This window comes from Lutjanus erythropterus, chromosome 18 (assembly GCF_056507025.1).
Source record: "Lutjanus erythropterus isolate fLutEry1 chromosome 18, fLutEry1.hap2, whole genome shotgun sequence".
NCBI lineage: Eukaryota > Metazoa > Chordata > Actinopteri > Lutjaniformes > Lutjanidae > Lutjanus > Lutjanus erythropterus.
Genome location: NC_139334.1, coordinates 12457473 through 12478351, shown reverse-complemented (window position 1 = coordinate 12478351; position 20879 = coordinate 12457473). Strand labels below are relative to the sequence as shown.

At 39.1% G+C, this 20879-nt stretch overlaps 1 protein-coding gene across 1 annotated transcript; it reads right to left on the bottom strand.

Moving 5' to 3' along the window:
* Positions 1–984: 984 nt before the first annotated feature.
* On the bottom strand, positions 985–4115 carry LOC146310746 (homeobox protein SIX6). The gene is made up of 2 exons (XM_084742794.1): positions 2950–4115; positions 985–1786 (listed from the first exon to the last, which is right to left on the bottom strand). The coding sequence occupies exons 1-2, from the start codon at positions 3519–3521 to the stop codon at positions 1621–1623; spliced, it is 738 nt and encodes a 245-aa protein (XP_084598920.1). The 5' UTR covers positions 3522–4115; the 3' UTR covers positions 985–1620.
* Positions 4116–20879: the final 16764 nt, after the last annotated feature.

Below are 20879 nucleotides of genomic sequence, written 5' to 3'. Positions count from 1 at the left end.
ACTGAGCAACATCTTTCACCATTTTATGAAATTTTATGGACCAAAGAACTAATCAATTAATGGAAAACATGTTTGACAGATTAATCAGTCATTAAAATAATTGTTAGTTGCCTTAGAAATTTTATAGAAACTTCTGGGCTTATGATATAGGAGTATTATATGCCTAGCGAGATTGTAGTAAATCAATAAATAGAACGCAATTTAATGGGCCGTATGTTACTTAACACAGTATAATTCTCAAATGTGCACATTTTTCACAATTTTCTGACATTTTCTGAATCAAATAACTAACCAATTAATCGAGAAAATGATCAACATATTAATCGATAATGAAAACAAACGTTAGTTTCAGTCCTATTTTTTTTAAGCGTGACAGTTAATTTAAACAAGCCTAAACAAACGATAAAACGAAACAGAATAGAGACAGTTTGTACTTTTTAAGATCATCCTACATGTGTGCATTAATGCCACCCAAAATATTATTTTAATTCAGCCATAATCAATCTGTCATATGTGTGGTTGCAGCCCTTTTTGTTGTTAATTTAAGGAACACATTTGCACCATACACGGCCTATTTACTAAATCAACGCCTGGGTTTCTTGGGAAAATGGACACTTGCAAGATTTGAGGAGCCCGTTTCCTGCATTGTCCGTCCAGCTCCTCCACGGGCAGAATAAAGCCTATTTCCACAATCTGCTGTGTTTTGATCTCTATGATCTCTCTCGCAGATCATCCGGGTTAGTGAGCCGGCCTCTCTGTGACCTCTCGCTGTCACCCTGCATTACAGGACGCAGAGCATGTTGGCCAATTAGGATTCAGTCTAAAAACGAGTCAGGGAATATACGGCACTAAGGCGTTATAATCATCAAAAGTTTTCTCTTCATGAAAAAGAGAATTTTATATAAGAATATTAATATTTTACAACTGTATTCATCAATTCATCACAGCAGTAAAATAAAAAATAAGACTATAAACTGTATACTCTCTTGATCAACAATTATTTTTATTAAGTTATCTTTACTGTTTTTTTTTCTTTTTACTGAAACACATTTTCCACTAAAGCGCGCATGCTCAACAGGTTCACCTGTGTACAAGGTAAGTATTAAAAACACCAAGCAAATGAATATGAAATTCAGAAGAGACAGAGCAGATCGTTTTTTTAAATAGGCAAATAAACATTATTTATAAAACTTTGAAAGTAAAGTAAAAATATCACAGTTCTTTTTCAACATGAAATACCCACAGAGAACAGCAGGTTAGGCGCTCGGATGCCTTCATCCCTTCTTTTTTTTTTGTAATGTTTCTTCTTTTTTTAACTTTTCATCTCGGGGTTTATTAGTCCGTCAAATATGTGTTCGTCCGTATTAAAGTTCAGTTATCCACACGTGGGTAAAACGCAAACAAAAAAAGAGAAATGTAGGCCTAAAAAGGATAAGGACGGGCAGGCAGCAGTCCGCCGCAGATCACAGATCCCCTCGTGTTTTGGCACCCGTCAGATATCAGTTTGTGTGTTTTATAACTCAACGCAGGCACTATGACTTGTTTTTTTTTTTTTATTAGATTGTCTCTCAGTCGGATCCCCCTCTTTTTAAATTCATCAACACCCTCGATATCTGCCCGTCAGATGTCACATTCACTGTCGCTGGAGGTGATGGAGATGGCCGAGGCGGCTGCTTTGCTGGACAGACTGGCCTCCGGACTGGACGAGTTGCCGAGACGGTCCACGGTGCCGTCCTCGTCCGCCAGGGAGCGAACCGAGCCGCCCGACAGGACCTGCTGCTGGAGCCTGGGCAGGAGACACGGAGAGACAACGGGACAACATGGCATAAAACACGTCTATACTCTTCAGCGAGAATATTATTTCCACCTCCCCCTCCCCTTTTGGGGAAAAAATGAAAAATTATTGTTCTTGAACTGAGGTTTATTTTATTTTGTATTTTCCTGCTATATATTTTATTATTATGAAAGAATATACACTCATTTGTCTAGAACACATAGGTGTGAAATAGATGGTCATTACTTTGAATTTTTCCAGTTTCATTAAAAAAAATTACACACACAATATAAAAATAATTTACGTAAAATTCGTAAAACTAGCATTTTTTTGCGGTGTGTGTGGTTGATAATACGCCTTATAAAAACAAATATCTCTCTCACATGGTATACATTTACCACATCAAAATCCCTTATTTACAATAGAACAGACGATATAGAATAAATTCAGGAAAGGAAAGGAAAGGGTTTACCGCACAGCTTATACCACTCACTATAAATGCAAACTAGAAAATTTGGGGCTGTTTTATCTGTATAAAACATGACAAATGCAGCAGTGTGACCTCGACCCACACAAATACTAATAGGCCTCTTATTATATTGGCCAAAATTGTGACAGGAAAATGCGTCATATTGTCTATTAATCTATATTTAAGATATTATTGTCATTAAAGGCCCATGGGGTGCAGTAATAATCAAAAGAAGTGTAAAATAACAAGAAAATGTAGCTTACTCCTCATGTTAGCCGGTCTTGTGTTTCTTGTTCTCTAAAAGTAAAATCATTTGCCAGAACGTTGTTCTCATAGCAATACAAATTCGCTGGGGAAATTATAGGAAATAGTTGTATTTTGGGGCCATTTTCTGCCTTAAGTTTCGCCTTAAATATAATGTCATTACAGACATTGTGAGCAGCATTTATTACAAAAGAAAATTCCCTCTGATTTTAGGATTATGGGATGATTCTGAATCTAATATCCAGACAAATTATGTCAGAATGTCTCAATCCGGCGTGGGTTACGGCCTGTTTTGCTAAATTAAACTGAATGACTGTTAAATAACATTACGCTTATATCGAAACAGGCTGCGGGGAGTTTTTCTGTTCTGCTATGTCCAAAATAATCTGTTTTCTGCTGCAGCTATCATGAGAAACCATCCAAAGAGATGCATGTGTCTCACCTGTTCTTCGCAGCCGCTGCTCTGTCTCTTTGTCTGCGGTTTTTGAACCAGTTTCCTACTTGTGTGGGTGTAAGTCCTGTCGCCTGTGCGAGCTCCCTCTTTTTACTGGGATTCGGGTAGGGATCCTGCAAATACCATTCTCGTAACAAGTGCCGGGTTCTCTCCTTAAAGCAGTGGGTTTTCTGCTCTCCATCCCAGATGGTTCTGGGCAGGGGGAACTTCTTCCGCACCCTGTATTTGTCCACCGGCCCCAGCGGGCGTCCCCGCAGCTTCTCCGCCTCCTGGTAGTGCGCTTCGAGCCACAGCGCCTGCAGCTTCGTGTGCGACTCTTTGGTGAACTTGTGGTTCTCCAGGATGTGGTAAAGTTCGCGGAAATTGCCGGTGTGGAAGGCGACGACGGCCCGGGCCCTCAGCACCGACTCGTTCTTGTTGAGGACCTCGCAGGCCGCCGGCGCGACGGGCAGCGACCAGAGGAAGCGGCCGAGACGCTCGACGTCCCCGCTCTCCTCCAGAGTCTCGCAGACCCCGGCGACCTGCTGGGGGCTGAAATTCAAGATGGGCAGCTGAAACATGGAGGCTTCTCCTGTGTTTCCCTCTCCCCCTCCTTTCTCCTCGCTCGCTCCTCCGCGTCGACTCTTCTTTCCGTGCGCCAAGGCAGTCCAAAGACACCCAAAAAACACAAGGCAATCCCAAAGTTACCGCACCAACCGTGTGACCAGCCGTGAAAAAAACGCGAACACCGAGCGCCGCGGCACGGAGGAGGAACGATGCTGCGTGGGGGCTGGCTACCGCATCCTCGGGCTGGGCAAACTTGGCAGGCAAAGGGCTGAAGAAGGTACGAGGGAATTAAAGCCGGAGCCACGATGTATTTTTCAAGGTAGGCTGGGATTGAAACTACGAAAGAATTAAAGCCGGAGCCGAGATGTATTTTTTAAGAGGGGGAGAAAAAGACAGTCAAGCCCCCTCCGATGATTTCCTATTGGACTTGGCAGATTGGCTGCCCGGTTGCCATGGATGCACGTCAATCACTGTCAAGTTCGGCCAATCAGGCGGAAAGGAGAGCTCAGCACCTCCCTTCTCAAAAATAATATAAACATTTTGACCTTTTTGCTTCGCGTCTTCAAACGTTTAGCTGCCCCGCCGTGCTTCCCAAACACCCCGCGCCTTTGTGCTAAAAAGAAAGACTCTTCAGTCTATACAGTGAAGTGCCAAAGCAGGCAAACACGCTCAGCTCAGGCTCCCTTTAGAGCTCTTCAAACGCGCTTTACACAGCAAAATGACACCCTAGCTTGTCCTGCCCCGAGGGAAAAATCAGTACATAATATTAGTACATTTTAGACAACATTGTGTTTACACAACTGAGAATTACACTGTGTTAACTAGACTATGGCCTACTAAATTGTGTATATTCACGATAGGTTACTGAATCTACTAGGCCTGATACTCATATATTATAAGCCCATGGGTTCCTATAAAATTTCTAGGGCTGCAACTAATTATTATTTTCATTACTGATTAATCTGTTCATCATTTTCTCCATTAATTGACTAGTTCTTTCTTCCATTAAATGTCAGAAAAGGGTGACAAATGTCCTCAAATGTATTTTTTTTCTACGACCCAAAGATATTCAGTTTATTCTCACAGAGGAAAAAAATAAATCAGACACTATTCACACCAGAGAAGCTGAAATCAGAGAATCTGGCCATTTTTTTTTCTAAACAAACAAAAAAGACGATTATTAATCCATTGTCAAAATAGTCTGCCACTTATTTAACAGTTGTCAACTAATCGACCGACCAAAACATTTTAATGTATGTCCTCATTTTAGTTAATTATGTTAAATATATTTCCCTAACCTTATAAGCATTTATTCTGGTGCTGGATTGTATTCAAAAAGGGTCAATGTGGCCTTTATTTCAACAGGACTGTGAATTTGCAGCCAAATCAGTCTAGCAATCTTGAACAGAGTTAGTGGAGGCTTCCCGCATATTTCAACCTGCACAAAAGTGCTAATTTATTAAACATAATAAATTATATCAGAGCCTAAGTTATGATGATGCATGCTCTTTTTATGTGGGGAATGAATAAATGCTCTTTTTTAAAAAAAAGAAGCAAAAACAAAAAAAACAAAAAACAAAAACAAAACAAAAAACCCAAAGGCTAATTGATTGTTGTTACACAGGCAGTCGTACAGTGCAGACTGTCTGCATGGATAAAGGTCGTCCAGTAGCTTATATCTGCCTTTATTTACAGCATACTTGTATTAGTGCCGACAGCAGCATCAGCGGAACGTGCAGGGAGGCTGCTGCTCCTGCTGCATGGCTCCAGACTGTGACGACTGGGAAACATAGCAGGAGGAGAGAAATGTTACGTTATATTTGTGTACATAGGATTATCATGGCCCTGCCAGGCTACTGCTCGGCTTTAGTATCAGACACACTCCGTTTTGTGCACAGGCTGATTTAGTAAATAAGAGGGCGGATAGATAGCGCAGATGGTTTGAAGTGTCGGGTCAGATTATTTCATGGCTGGATACAGTAGTAAAGTTCATTCTGACGGAAAAGCCTGATATTATTTTCACAGAGTCCCCCACTCACCCACCCTACCTCCCTCCTCACCACACACACAGACCTACACACACTCACTCACTCTCCCGTGCACACGCGCGCGCACACACACACACACACACACACACACACACACACACACACGCACATACTCGAGCTGAATCCCCTTCGGGCTCCTTTTGCATGAATTATAGACTCTTGATGCGGGGGTTATGAAATGCCTTCTGCACAGGAAGCTGTTCATTCTCTTGCTGGTTTACTGGAGACCGAACCACCTTATTAAAACCATATAAAAATATTAATAATAGAGAATTTCACCTCTTGATGTTAATGGGACTTATAGCCCTAATTTAGCAAACAAATCGGCTGCATTAGATTTATGAAATTGCTAATTTATAGCAGATAGTGTCCTACCAGCAATGAATAGATTAAGACGATTCTATTACACCAACCGGTAAATATTGGTAAATAAAGGATAAGACCTGCACCAGATGCAGCAGTGGAAGTAAATTGCGAGGGCGACTGACAAGGTGCTCCTCTGAAATATTCAGCTCCCTGTAAATATTTCATCCCTGCAGGCTGCACGTCCCAACCTAAATTTACAAGGACTGCAAGACTTTTTCTAGGAAGCGCGCATCAATAAAACATAGTTGAGTTTTGGATCTCTTAAACGGGAGGCTGGAAATAACAATTGTAGACTATGCGCTGTAAGCAACACGTCTAGGTTATAGGCACTGTTTAAACATTTATAGGATGGGGAAAAAGACATTTTTTCACAGTGAATTCATATTTCAGTATCTCTGCGCTAATAAACAGGTGGCTGTGTTCAACACAATAGGCCCTTTTTATTCACTTATTATTTTTAATTGCTCGCAGCCGTCCCCACGTTCTTCTGTATTTCTCACTTAACCTCCCACATGAAATGATAAATATTACATGTCATCTTAAATATTCTGTGACTCAGCCTGAGTGGTATGAGCTCTACTGTATGGCAGCGAGTCTAGGCCTATGTCACTGTGTCAGGAGATAGTAGGCCTCCTGACACCAATATCTCCGCACATTCAGCACAGCAGCACAGTGGATGTCATTCAAACACACAAGTCTATTTTTTTTTTTTTTTTTTTTTTGTCTTTTGTTTGTTTGTTTCATGGACTCCACTCTACATCCCTGCAGCCAGTCCTCTGTCAGACAAAACAGATTTTGATGCTGTTGTATGTTTCTGTATTAGATAGAGCCACAAAGATTAGTCAATTAATTGATTAGTGGTCAACTATTAAATTAATCGGCAACTATTTAGATTATCAATTAACTGTTTTGAGTATTAAAATGCCCATATTCTCTGAAATCAGCATCTAAAAAAAAGTGAATATTTTCTAGTTTAGTTTTCTATGACAGTAAACTGAATATCTTTCGGGTGTGGACAAAACAAGACATTTGAGGATGTTACCTTGGGCTTTGAGACACAGTGATCTTTTTTTAAAACCTTTTTCTGACATTTTATGAACCAAACAGCTGATTAATTAGCCAAGAAAATGATTGGCAGATAATCGATAATGAAAATAATCATTAATTGCAGCCTTAATATTAGAACGTTTGATTTTTAGATGGCTGTTGTCTTTGTTTTTTTTATGTTAATAAAGATTTCCTCATTTATTTTGGTGTAACCACATCTCCCTAGCAACTAAAATCCTTGAAGGTTGAGTCTGGAGATCAGGAGAGTAAGATTCAAAAAGCAGAGTGGTGAGGTACAGAGGGTGGACAAAATAACAGGGACACCTCACAATATAACAAACCCAGCACAGCTCAAACTGTGACCTGAAAAAATACAAGAAATGTAATTAACACTTCTATGTGATAGTTAAAACAAAAACTAGATCATAATAACCAGTATTTGTTGCAGGGTTATTGCAACCCCGCATCAAATAACAAATGCACAGTTGCATTTAGGTCTATGTTTCTAAATTGAATAATTTAAAGACAAAATACAAACTACATGTTATTTATTGGTATTTTGTTTACAAGTGTTAGAGTATAGCATAATGTTTCTTAATTGTAATGATTTTAAAACAAAATATTAACTACAAGAAGTCTATAAAATGTTTTAAAAAATAGAAATCTTCAATTTGACAACACTGGCAAACTCCAACTGTTGTTGAAGATCATGTGACATGACTGAAAGCTCCAGAGCGGCTCATAAACGGACATTCAGTAAGAGAAAGTGTTTCGTCGATTGCCATTTCCATTGTCAAGAAATAGCTTTTAAGGTGGAATATGCAGGATTTATTAGCTACTGTTTGTAAACATGCAAGAAATATGGTTGATTTTTTTACAATTTCATTCCCAGGACTTCTTCGGTTTGTAAAGTGCCCCGAGCGCAGCAAAATAATGAAAAAACAAGAAGGTAGTGGCGAGGTAATATTACAGTTTTGTTCATGTTACACTGAATCACATTTATAGACTTCTTTTCTCACTCTGACATATCCAAAGTATCCCGTGATTACCCAGTAGTTATAGCAACTATCAGCCAGCAGAAAGTGCATCGTTACCATGAACAAGTTACGTATTTCTCTGGGTTTAAACATTGTTAGAAAAATGTCAAACAATGTAAGTGCAACAACTCAATAAAATATACAATGTAGGTCCAGCTTTTTCAGACACAGCAGTGCAGAAATGTTACAAATTATACTTTAGGCACAAAAAAATCTGAATTTAAATTAAAGTAAAATAACATTAGATCCCTGTTTACTCATGCAGGTAATTTAACTACAGTATCTGTAACACTATGAGGAATATTGAAGGCTCAGTAGCACTTAACCAGCAGCTTATGTAACATCTGTTCTGCAGGTTTTCACTGAGAAGATTATTACCAAAGAGAAAAACCTTGATACATGTTCAGGGACTACGAGGAGAAGAGAAGATTGATACAGCACACAGAGGTGTGGTGCACCTTGCTGTAGGCCACTGCTCACTTTCCTCCCAATTTACGCTAAGAGACGAGTACATTTACTTTGCGTCATCATTAGCATGCAGCTGGGTCGTAGCTCGCCCTGGGCAAAAGGGAGGAAAGGAGTGGGGAATAGTTACATGTGAACAGGCTGGAAATGACCCAGATTCCCTGGGATCACTGGAGCAGACGAGACGCTACAAGAGCCTGTCACCAACAGCCATCCTGCCACTATCCCATGCAGAGCGGCAGCAGCACCTTTCTCTCTCCAGCTGCCCTCCTCGGCTTCATCACCGCTCCTCTTCATACCCATGAGTCCACAGAGATGTATGTAAACATGCAAGCAGAGTACTCACACCAAAACCCATAATATCACGTTAGAGTTAACATGCTCTGATACTGATCTGTGTGTGTAGGCATAGAGTCTGTTTAAAGCACTTAAACAGCATGAAGAGAATGCGGGCAGTGATGTAAAACAGTGCCACACAATACTAATGTATGCCGTTAGTTGCCTGGGGCGGGTAGGATACAAACATTACTGTTTGTTCACAGGTCGCAGTGTTTTGTTGACTTCTCCCTGCACAACAGACTGTTTTAACTTCGAGTCAGCTGTCCCAGCAGTGGGATTAACTTTCCAATTAAGATATCATGTCAGCAACACAACCCGTAACCCCTGGATGACCCGGATGTATTTAAAGGCCAGGCTCACGCGGTGGGACTTAAAGAGGAGTCACTTCGCTCGTACGTTGCCTCGTGGCTCTGCAGTGACAGGAGGGTTATGGCAAAGCTCTCTGAGAGTTGTGTTTTCAGACCCATTTGCCCTCAGGGCAGCACTAGCTCTCGACGCTGCGTTTAATCTGCGGATTTGTGGTAACAGAGAAGACTTCTTATCCACTGACCCATTGGCCCCCAGTGTACGTAATCCAGTGGCGTTCAGTCACACAGGCCTGCTGACATGGATAGAGAAGAGCCAATACACTGCAGTCAATGTGGGGGCGCACACACGGCCTGCCCTGCCCCTGACACATATACTCCTCCCCCTCAAGCTTTTGTTTCACACAATACTACACCACTATGCCACTGTTGTAAGATATTTGACCTCACGTCCACTAAGCAAATTCACACTAGTGTGCTGGAGAAAATATGTAAATCCATAATGCCCCTTTCAAACCTGAGATTGACATCAGCACTGACTATTTATCCTGAAGCATACATTCTTAATGCTGCTATGAAAAGGGTAATTTTACTAACAGAACAGTGCAACATGTAGCGCAGACAGACAAAAGCAGGAGTGCCATTATACATTGGGCAAAGAGATCTTCTGTTGTGTAAACCTCTACAGTGCTCATACATATTGCAACATGCTTTATTAACCATCTGTGGCCTGTAAATATAACTTGACTGAATCCCACTATAGTGAGGCAGCATAAAAGTGAGATCCTATATTGAAGGTTTCTCAGAATCTCCATGTTTCATCTTCCACGCATGGTTGCAAATGAAACTGAGAGAACTATGTTTGGCTGTTCGCAAACAAACAATACAGCGAAAGTGGAGCTCGAATCCTTGGCAAAAAGCCATTAGGAATACCTTGAAACCTACCTTTTTTTTTTTGAAAACACATTTACGGAGCATGTTATAGAGTGCATGCAATTATTACATCCATTCCACTCTTGAATGCAGTCAATTTCTAGCCAGATAAAGGGCTAAATAAAACTAGGGAGAGTGCATGTTGCACACCGCTCCGGCTATATATTACCTGCGCTTGTGAGTGTTTGTGTACGAGGCAGAGCAAGCGCAATAAGACATTACAAATGAACAAATGCATGCATCACCTATAGCACTTGCACAACAAAGTGATTGTGTGTATGAGGCAGCATTTCGCTGTTAGAGCTAAAATGTCAACCTGGTAATTGTGAAAGGTAAATCCTCTATTCACACGCAGTCTTATATAGCATGCTTGAAATTGAAATTGAACACAGCAGCAAGAGATTTTCCACGTATAAAACGTATATGAAATTGGCATCCAGTGCAGTACTTTTCTTTTCAGTTGCTCCCTAGTTTTCAGGCGGATTGAACTGCAACAGTTGAATGTAAACCAAAATCTGTTCTTTCAGTGTCCAACACAATGGTCCAGTCTTCAAACCCGAGTACTGTATGAGAAGATATTTAACAAATAGTTTCTTAAAAAAAAACCTTTTCACTGGCTGTACTGAATTGACGTGGATACAGACAAACTGTCAAAACAGGTGGGTTGACTGAATGCTTGGTCTTTAGACCTTCCTTTGCTGCAACCCACACACTATCTCTGTCTACCTATTTCTATTTTATTCACTAACAAACACTTCACAATAAATCACACGTGCAATAGAAAAGGATAAGCACAGAGTTTTTACATAACATCTAAAATATATTATACTCTTTCAGCCTGGGTTGCACCAACAAGGATTAACTTTAAAACCCGATTAAATAATGGTTTAACTTTAAATTATGCTGTGCCAAACCCAAGGCCAATCAAATCTAAAGCTCTGTTTAAATCTAAGTTTAGTTTTTACTCTAAACCAGGATTAAATTTAATTCTGTTGCACTAAAACATTAAACTCCCATTTTAACTGTGATCCAAAATTAACTTTAACCTTATATTTAAAGCGGTTTAACATTTAAAAAGGTGAGCTTTTGTGATGAACTGAGCGAAATAATCAAGTTCCGTGAAGCCAAACTCAAATTTATGATGTGTCTCATCTTTTTTTCACTCTAGTTGATAATTCGAACAACAGGGTTTTCTCAGTGGAGAAATTAGAGCTACTCTACTGAACCATCAGAGTGGGCCACCTAAGCTAACTAGCCTTTTAGCTAGCTAACAAACAATGTAACATTTTCTTAACCTTTTAGCTGGCTAAAAAACAATATAATATATATATATTTTTACTTTTTAGCTAGCTAGCATACAACACACATTTCAGCTAGTTTGCAAACAATGCAATGTTTGTTAACTTTTTAGCTACAATGCAATGTTTTGTTAAGGTATACTAAGCAATCAAAAGTTAACAATTTTCTCACCTCTTTTATACCCACTAGCTAGGTCCTGACACTCAAATTTATTTATCTATTTATTTTAATTTGAGTAAGCATGCATGTTCATGTTGATAAAATTCAACTTATTTATAGTTTACATCATTAAACTTGGAATTGCCAAACTGAGTTTATTTTTTCATTTTAAATCTGGATTTACTTATTTTAAACCTAGTTTTGCTAAACTCTGATTGGAGTTTCTTAGATAAAAATTAGTCTTTACTGCCTCATTCCAGTCCAAGTCTATTATGATACCAGTGCATTGAAAGCACTATTATTGTCAGCATAACAGGGGGTTTCTAAAGAATAAGCCTTTATGAATAGTTTCCCAATTATTCTGCCAGTGTGTGACAACAGCAAATGTGCTATTTTGTTTTCTGGTGTCTTGACTCTGTCTGAAGGAGCCTCCTCAGTTTCTCCTCTCTTCTCAATTCCTCACTGGTCGGGACAGTGGTCATGCATAGAGCAGAAAAGCACCCGCTTCAGAAGAGAAAAATAAAAAAATAAAAAATAAAATAAATAAATAAAAAAAACATCTTTGTCCATGTCAGAGGATCTTGACGACACCCAAAGGTGACAGGAGTCAAAACTCATCATGGTCAGAAGGTCCTCTGGCGCCAGGAAGCTACGTGATGCGTGAGTCAGGGCACAGGTCACAACGCTGCAGCCATGTTGCCTGGGCCTCACCTCCACTTCACATTGTCTAAGAGCCTCCTCTCCTCCTAGTCACCACACACACACACACACACACACACACACACACACACGACTGTCAATAAATGTCTCTTCTAGCAACAGACTTTGCTCTTTTGTCTGCAATATCGCAGCTTTTTCAACGGTGACCTTTACACATAGTCTTTTTAGGATGTGCGATTTAATGTGTTGTATGTGAGTAGAAAAGCTTGCATGAAGAGAAAAAAAACAGCTATAAATACCTCTTTCTTGTACATATATGCATTCTAGATTAATTTCATGTATTTATATTTATGTATTCCCCTCATAACTACCCATGCATGTTCAGGCAAACTGACAGAGCAGGGTGAAAAAACATAAAAACAGAAGTATGAATTGTGTCCATTAGCTCGGGGGAATGATTCATATCAAGCCCCTCATAGAGCAGTGACTTCACCCTGAGCTCAAAACTACTTTATGGTAAATGGTACAGTCATCACTGCATTACACACTCTTATAGTGCAAGCAAAAGACTCCTTTAAGTTCATTAGTTTCCATAAAACACAATTGTTTCCTCGGCCTAGTGTTTTATTAGTGCCAAACACAAATGAACAGTAATCTGTGAGCTACAGTGAGGCTCACTCTGAGAGAAGCCTCCTCGTACAATGCAACACAATTACATTTGGTGTCTATTGAAACCTGAGATGTTTTCACTGGCTGCAGTTGTTGTTGTTTTTAATCAAGGAGCTTGTGCGTGTTTATCCATTAAATACAGTTCAAAATATAAAGGTCGAATACTAGTGATACTTATCTGCAAACACGGAATTGTATTCAAAGCAACTCCATCAGGGTGAAAACTGCTTACGGATTTGAAGGAAACTGTATACTTGCCAACATTAACTAAAGATTTTGTCAAGTTTGTTCAATTGACTTTGTATCAGATCAAAACTTCAACTTACATTCCACAAATATATTAATGCAACTGTTTGTTTTGGCTACTGAGTTGACCTTTAAAAAAAAAGACTTGTGGACACACAAAAGGCTTATTTCTCTCAATTTTTACCACAAATTTGCCTCCGATAGCCAGTATTTGTTAACTCTGGAAGGTTTGGTTTGGTTTAGGCAGAAGAAGTGAGTGGGTTAGGGTAAGAATATCACGGGAAGCCAATCGGAGGCGGAGTAAGGTGGGTCATGACTTCGCCCTCCTGGAAAAAAAAAAATTGGTATCTGTAGCCCTGTGTGAAATAGCCCCAGTTCAGTGGCCACACACAATCTGAGCTGCAGAATTTCATTTCTGCAGATTTTCCGCAGGTTTTAAATGAACAGAGATGCTGCTTTTCTTTCAGCCCTGACTGAGGTAATTTTAGGTTGTTTTGATGTATTATGTGTGATTACTTTCAATCATAAATTAATATCGTCTATCGGATTGTGCAGATTTTTGTAGTCACACCTGTGTCATCACCATCCTGTTCCTCTCTAGATGCCACACCTGTCAGGTGGATGGGCTATCTTTGCTCACTAACAAAGATTTAACAAAAATTGTGAACAAAATTTAAGAGAAACAACTTTTTGCATGTACAGATGTCATCTTAGATCTTAAGCTACAGGAGCCAAAACAAAAGTGTTGGGTTTATGTTTTTGTTCTAATTGCAAACAGAGCGCCGCCTCAGAATTTTGGAGTTGTTTCCACTACAAGGGGCAGAGGCCAGGGATATCCAGGATTTCCGGACTCTTAAAGTCTGTCAGCTGTGCTTTATTGATGGCTTATGTCAAATGCCATTCTGACAAAGCTCATTAGGATGAAGGGAGTCGTCTAGGTAGAGGCAGGAGAAGGCAGAGCTGGCGAGCTGCCTGATCACTGTGTGCACAAAGCTCACCACTGTACCTAGAGGGTGATGCCTCTGACAGGAGTTAGCTGACAGGGCTATCTGTGTGTGTGTGTGTGTGTGTGTGTGTGTGTGTGTCTGTGTGTGTGGGGGGTGAGGAAGGCTGATGGGAGTACAGAGAGAGAAAGTATATGTGTATGTGTTCTTGTCATTGCTTGAGTTACCCGGTGTCACTGAGCAGGTCCCTGCTTGATGCAACGACTCCAAACACAAGTGACAGGCTGAGAGTCATCTCGCTTTCGCCACTCACACATACTCAAATATTTATCTGCGTGCAGCCCTCTCAGTGCACTGTGTGGCATCAGCAGTCTTTTGCTACAAGGACAAGGCCCTGTGGAGACTTCAGAGACCTTGAGAAGATGAGTCAAATTTTTTTTCTTCACCGGTTGGCGCTCTCCCGTCGCACAGTAAATGTAACACCGCCTTTTAAAAATACACAAAGATTACATTTTATTTGCAGCTGGATTGTCACTTTCGGTATGGTTCTCATATACATTTTACACATCCTCATTCAGTGATTACTCTAATAGCCAGCAGCCGGAGTCTAATACCACTCTAAACAGCTGAATCCATATCTGCTATGGCCAGCGGCGCTGCTGATGAGCTCAGACTGTTATGTGACATCTTAATATACTGATTAAAAATGCATGTTTGGAGGGTAAGCAGAGGGGTGCTCTGGGTGCTCCTGCCAGGGAAGATTAAATCACTCTACTTAACAGACATGCTGGGGATTCGGGTCAATGTAAATGAGCAAGCTATAAGACACCAAAGTCAGCAGCAGATTTTCTGCTTTTAGATCTTACTGCTGCTTTTGATACAGCTGACCACGTGATTTTAATTGAACATCTCAAGCGTTAGGTTGGCCTGTCAGGTACAGTTTTAGTTTGGTTTTATTCCTATTTTTCTAAGAGGAAATTCTGTGTGGTCATTCGTGAGTTTAAATTGGCCACCTCTCGTTTTTCCTATGGAGTGCCTCAAGGATCAGTCCTCGGCCTGTTATCACTCTCAATTTATTTACTGCCATTAGGTCACATGACATCAGTTTCCATTTCTATGTGGGTGACTCCTACAATCCGGTTAAAAAGTCATATTGTGGTTATTGTAACTGAAATTATGATCTCTCCAGCACTACAGTACTTCATTATTATGCTGTTTGGTCACACATTTTTTTCTTTCCTAAACTAAACTGAGATAAATCCCTCATTATGACTATGCCAAACTCCACCAGTGAGCATCTCTCATCTTTCTTAGGTTCGCCATCCTGCTGTATCACAACCCAGAGGAGAAATCAAGTTATTAAAATTATTTTTGATAATAAACCTAAATTTGATCAACAGGTGAGAAGCTTTTATAATTGCGCTTAACTATAAATGAGATCTTTTTTATCTGCAAACAGTCTGGAAACTCTCATCTGTGCTTTGATAACATCCTGGTTAGACTATTTTAACCCGCTGTATTCCTCTTACTCAGCACAACCTCTCCAAACTTACTTAATCTAATAGAAGAGCTCACGTAACCCCAAAATTTATCATCTGTGCACTGGTTACCTGTACATTTTAGAATTAATTTCAATGATTATTTTTAAAGCACATTTGTTATTGGTCATTGATTATGTCACTGATTTACTTACTCTTTATGATGCAGCCTGAGACCCTCTGGCAGAAGTCTGTTAGTAATTCAAAGCTAAAAATCAGAGGAGACTGAGCTTTTGGAGTCAAGGCCCAACAACTCTTGAATGACCTGCCGAGGGAGATGAGGCGGGTTAGTTCTGTTTCTTTTAAATCTCTTTTAAAAACACACTTCTTCAGAACTACGTTTTCTTGAATTGACTGTTCTTTTTTTAATTGACTTGCTTTTATTGTTTTTTGTTTCAGTAATTAATACCTTGCTTTTTACTGTATCAACTGTACTTAATATACAATGTAGTTTCTCTGTTTTGAAGTCTGTCTAAAACACTTTGTAACTTGAAGAATGCTACAGAAATAAAGTTATTATTATTATCACTATTATTAAAGAAGTTAAATTAATATCGCTGGAAAGACTAAAATATGATCAAAAAAAGTTCAGGCTGTGAGTCGCTCCAAGACAAAGACAAAAAAAAACATATTAAAATCAGCTATAAAAGGCTGGATTCAGTAAATCATCATTAAAGGAAGATAAATGTATCAAAAAACTGAACACACAATCATGTGACAGTTAAAGAAAATGATCCAAGTTTGTTTGTGGTCTTGTCAACATCCACTTTCATTGAAGTCCTGCCAAATAGTTTGGCACAACGCTGCAGCACATCAGCACTGACAGCAGCGGCGAGGCTGAGCCAGTAAGACCTGAGACAGTGCTAATATGCCATCTTATTTAGTTTGGGAATCATATGGAGGCCGGCCAAAGAAATGTGGCTGCTAATTCAACCAGCTAAAACACACGAGTCCATATGCTTTGAGATGAGGTAATCAATTACCGCTGCTCTTTCCTTTACACACACACACACACACACACACACACACACACACACACACACACACACACACACACACACACACACACACACACATTCATATAAAGACAGTAACAGACCAAAACTAACTATAACCCCATATAAAACCTTCACATAAGTCGTGATGCTGTGCAAAACAAACAAAACAGAATGCTAATTTTTTGTTGACACAGGATAGGCACAGGTTTGGCCACCTAAACAGTCACTATAAAATATATAATCAAAACATAAACTTGTAGAAATAACTTAATGCTCTTTGTAGGGCTGAAACAATTCCTCGAGATTATTAAAATACCTCGAGGCCTTGTTTAAATCCGGACAACTGTACAGCGCACTGTGTTTAGCACTTACGGGTGAGTACTGAAATTCTGTATTAAACGGCTGAATTATTAAAGACCAGAGTATTGATAAGCTCCCGTGTTAAAAGTTGTGATGTAATTTATTATCACACACCTGCAGCAGCTCTCCTCTGTGTCAGTCCAGCTCCTCCATACGCACACAATACACACAGTACACACAGACAGAGCGAGGTCAGTGTGTTTCTCTTACCCAGTCTATCTAATCTGTTACACTTTCTTCATCAGCAGGATGTGGAGGAAGCATGAAGCTGTATGTGGACGAGACTTACTGTTAATGAAGGAGTTCATTAAAACAGTCGAAACTAACGTGATAGTGAATAACATCGACACCAACCAGGTGCACCTATAACATTAAACCACTGTATAATGAGGCCTATACGTTAAACAGGAGAGTCTGTTTCTCTGTCAGACCTCAGAGCAGAGCGAACAGGTGAGGGAGGGGAGGAGGGCAGATTGATCTCTAATCAATTGCAGATTCTGTCGTCCTCTCGAATTCATTAAAAAAAAAATGAAAATGCCAAAATTGGTCACAAACTATACCTGGGTGTCCACACAAGTAAAGTCTCTGTGTGGGGAAACACTGCAGAGTGTAACATCATGCTGTTCACAGACAGTCCGCTGTCATTAGTTTGACAGAGAGAGTTGTGTCTAGAGGAACCTTAGAGCTGCGAAAGATGGGCGAGTTTGATTATTTTACCAGAAACAACGGGCACAAATCTTGTGAGAGTTTTGCTAATAAAGCGTTATCTTCAAGACATGACCGAGAAAGGTGTGCAGCTCCAAAAATAGAAAATCATGTCGTGGTGCTGTTGTTTTTAATGTGGCAAGCCGCCATAAATAAAACACTGTATTCACTGAGCCACAGAGAGTCACTGACCTGTAGTGATGAAAAACAGGATCCTTTACTTCCATAAAAGCATTAATACTACAACATCTAGTTGCAAGTAAAACATTTTTTATTGATATTGTTGTACTTTAATCATACTCTTATTGATATTTTTTGATTACTAAATACAGGCCTGCAAAGTCACATGAGGAGAAAAGGTGATATGTTTGTAAACCAGTCCCCTGTAGGGGGTCTGGGGTCATCCTGCTCCAGAGGAAACATGTTGTGATTTTAACGTGTTAACGAAGCATTCTGGTGACTGTTTTAGTTAAAAGAGTGACCTGCATCTTCTGTTCGTGTTTTCTGCAGACATTATTAATATCCCTATTTTCACTTTTGCATTTCAGTAAAAAGTACTAAGCAAGGCGCTACAGTAAAAGTAATTTGTTGTTCATTTAAGAGACATCTTCTTTTCTCTTTTGTATGTTACCAAGTCATGTAATAGAAAAAATTGCACAACGCACAATATTTCTTGTCCGATCACTCGATTAATCACCAGAATAATCGATAGATTCCTCAATTACTAAGAGAATCGAATGCTGCAGCCCTTGTTCTTTGGTCTTTTAAGGTCATTCCGTCAGGCAACTATTTGAAAATGTTAGTTGAGTTACAGCCCTGCTTGCTGCTTCCATGGGTCCTTGGCAAATAAATTTCAATAATATAATAAATTGGTTGTTTCTGGATGGTAGCACTACATATTTCATATAACAGACAGATTTTGTATATTATGATGGAAATATAAATACAAATGCATTGAAATTTTTTTTGCAGGACTGCAAAACACTCAAATATGTATATGTCATCTTTGCAGGCATTTAACTGTAACAAAGTCAGACAGAAAACTTAGGCATCACATCATTGCCTCATATAATCATTTGAAAACAGAACAAAGACATATATTTAATGTTTTACCTAATTTTAGTATATTAAGAATATTGTGGGCTCGGGAACACTTCATAAAGCTGCACAATTTGTTTGCAATTGATTGCATTCTGTTTTTATTCACAATTAACACAGCCTCCTAACTTTTCTGGGAACAGGGGTTGTACAAAACTCACAATTAAAACCAGCATGAAGGGCATCAATTTAAAACACACACACTTGTGCAGCCTATTTATGAATGTAAAATCTCCCTCAGCTTTAGCTGCAGTAACTGTTGTTGGAATCACAGATGTGTTCATTCTTGTAAGTAAATAAATAAAAAACAACTAAAAGGTCAAGGGAATAAAAAATTCAAGCATCATTATGCTGCTTTATGTCGGTTTATTTATTTATTTATGGATATGTCTATAAAGTTTAATTACTTAAATATTTTATTTATTATATATTTCACATATTACCAGTGATGTTGGCTCATTTTAGTGTTACACATCAACATTTAACAGCAAACAAAACAACGCTTCTAATTTGTTTATAAATATTACACATTGAATTAAACTGAATTTAGCAAATGGCTGTGACTGTAATGACTTAAATGTTAAAATGTTTGTCTTTTTAAGAAAAAAAAACCTGTCTAATTGATCATTTAACTGCATCCTGATATAATGAAGTGTGTGTGGTCATCTCAACAGGTTGATAAAAAAAAAAAAAAAAGCTACGATAAAGACATAAGTCACAAAAAATCTTTAAAAGTCTAGATAAATTGCTCGTATATTGACTGTACAGCCATTAGTGTCTTCACTACTTATAATATCAAAAACAACATATATCATCTTGTGAGGAAAACACAAGCTACTCTGTTCTTTCAGTTTATGGAAACTATATCAAGGGTTATTTTATTATCAAATGTGAAGCCTATATCTTGTTCCAGACAATTTGTCGGCCTATCACATATAAAAGGAAGCTATTGTATACAGTTTCTTTCTTCTTTTTGTATGTCGGTGGGTTCCTGACAGTTTTTAGCATCACCATTTACAATCTTCCAAATGCTTTTAGAAACACTGACTGTCATGGCCTTGTGCTGAATAATACAGCTTTAGAGAGAGCAGGGGAATTTTCCTCAGGGCACAGGTGTGCCCTGATAGTCTCATAAGCCTCCGGCAGCACAAAGAAAGAAAGATGCTTTCTTGGTGAAAAGGAATAGGGAGGCACGAGGTGGAGAAACAGATCAACAATGGCTTTTTCGTTTGGGTGTATTTGGTTTTGACCTTCAGACAGAGCTTCAAATAAATGCGATACCGAGGGGGAAATCAAAAATCCAGATGACCCTGAATCTCTACACCCTACGCTGGCATAGAATGAATACGTGATGTTCAAAGATGAATGGGGGGGAAAAAAGTCTAATTCTAAAAGTGTAACACGTTTTCAGACAAACGGAGAGACGAAGTGTGCGTCTAATGCCTCTTCACGATCGGCAGCACCAGCAGCCGCAGGCATCTCTTTTTTATTTTGAATACTCTCAAAGACACAAGTGCTGCACAAATATACCTCGGCTATATGACAATCAAAAATACATTATGCATGTGACTGTGACTCAATACTGGCACCTTTGTCATGTAAACTTTTACATAAAACCTATTGTTATCCAATCTTTTAGATTATACAGCTACTACAGAGAAGAAAAATATTCCGACATCTTTAGACTGTATATAGCAAGAGACCAGAAAAGTCTTCCCAAAAGATCCACTCTGGCCTACTGGACGATTGTTTTGATTGTTGATTATTCTGTCCACCAGTTTCTCAATTAATCGATTAGTTGTATGGCCTATAAAATGTCAGAAAATGGTAGAAAATGTAGGTGAGTGTTTCCAAAAGCCCAAGATGTCATCCTCAAATGTCTTGTGTTGCCACAACCTAGAGATATTCAGTTTACTGTCACATTTAACAAGCTGAAATCAGAGAATTCTGACTTGTTGTTGTTGTTGTTAAAAAGATATGCAAACTGATTAATCAATTATCAATTATAGTTCAATTAAGCATTACAGCTCTACTTTGAGTCTGAGTGTAAAAGATTACAAAGCAATCATTAATTCCAGACCAGGACATATTTCTCTGAAAAATAATGAATGCTCCTTGTGGTCATATTTAAATTTACTGAATATTGTGCAAAATAT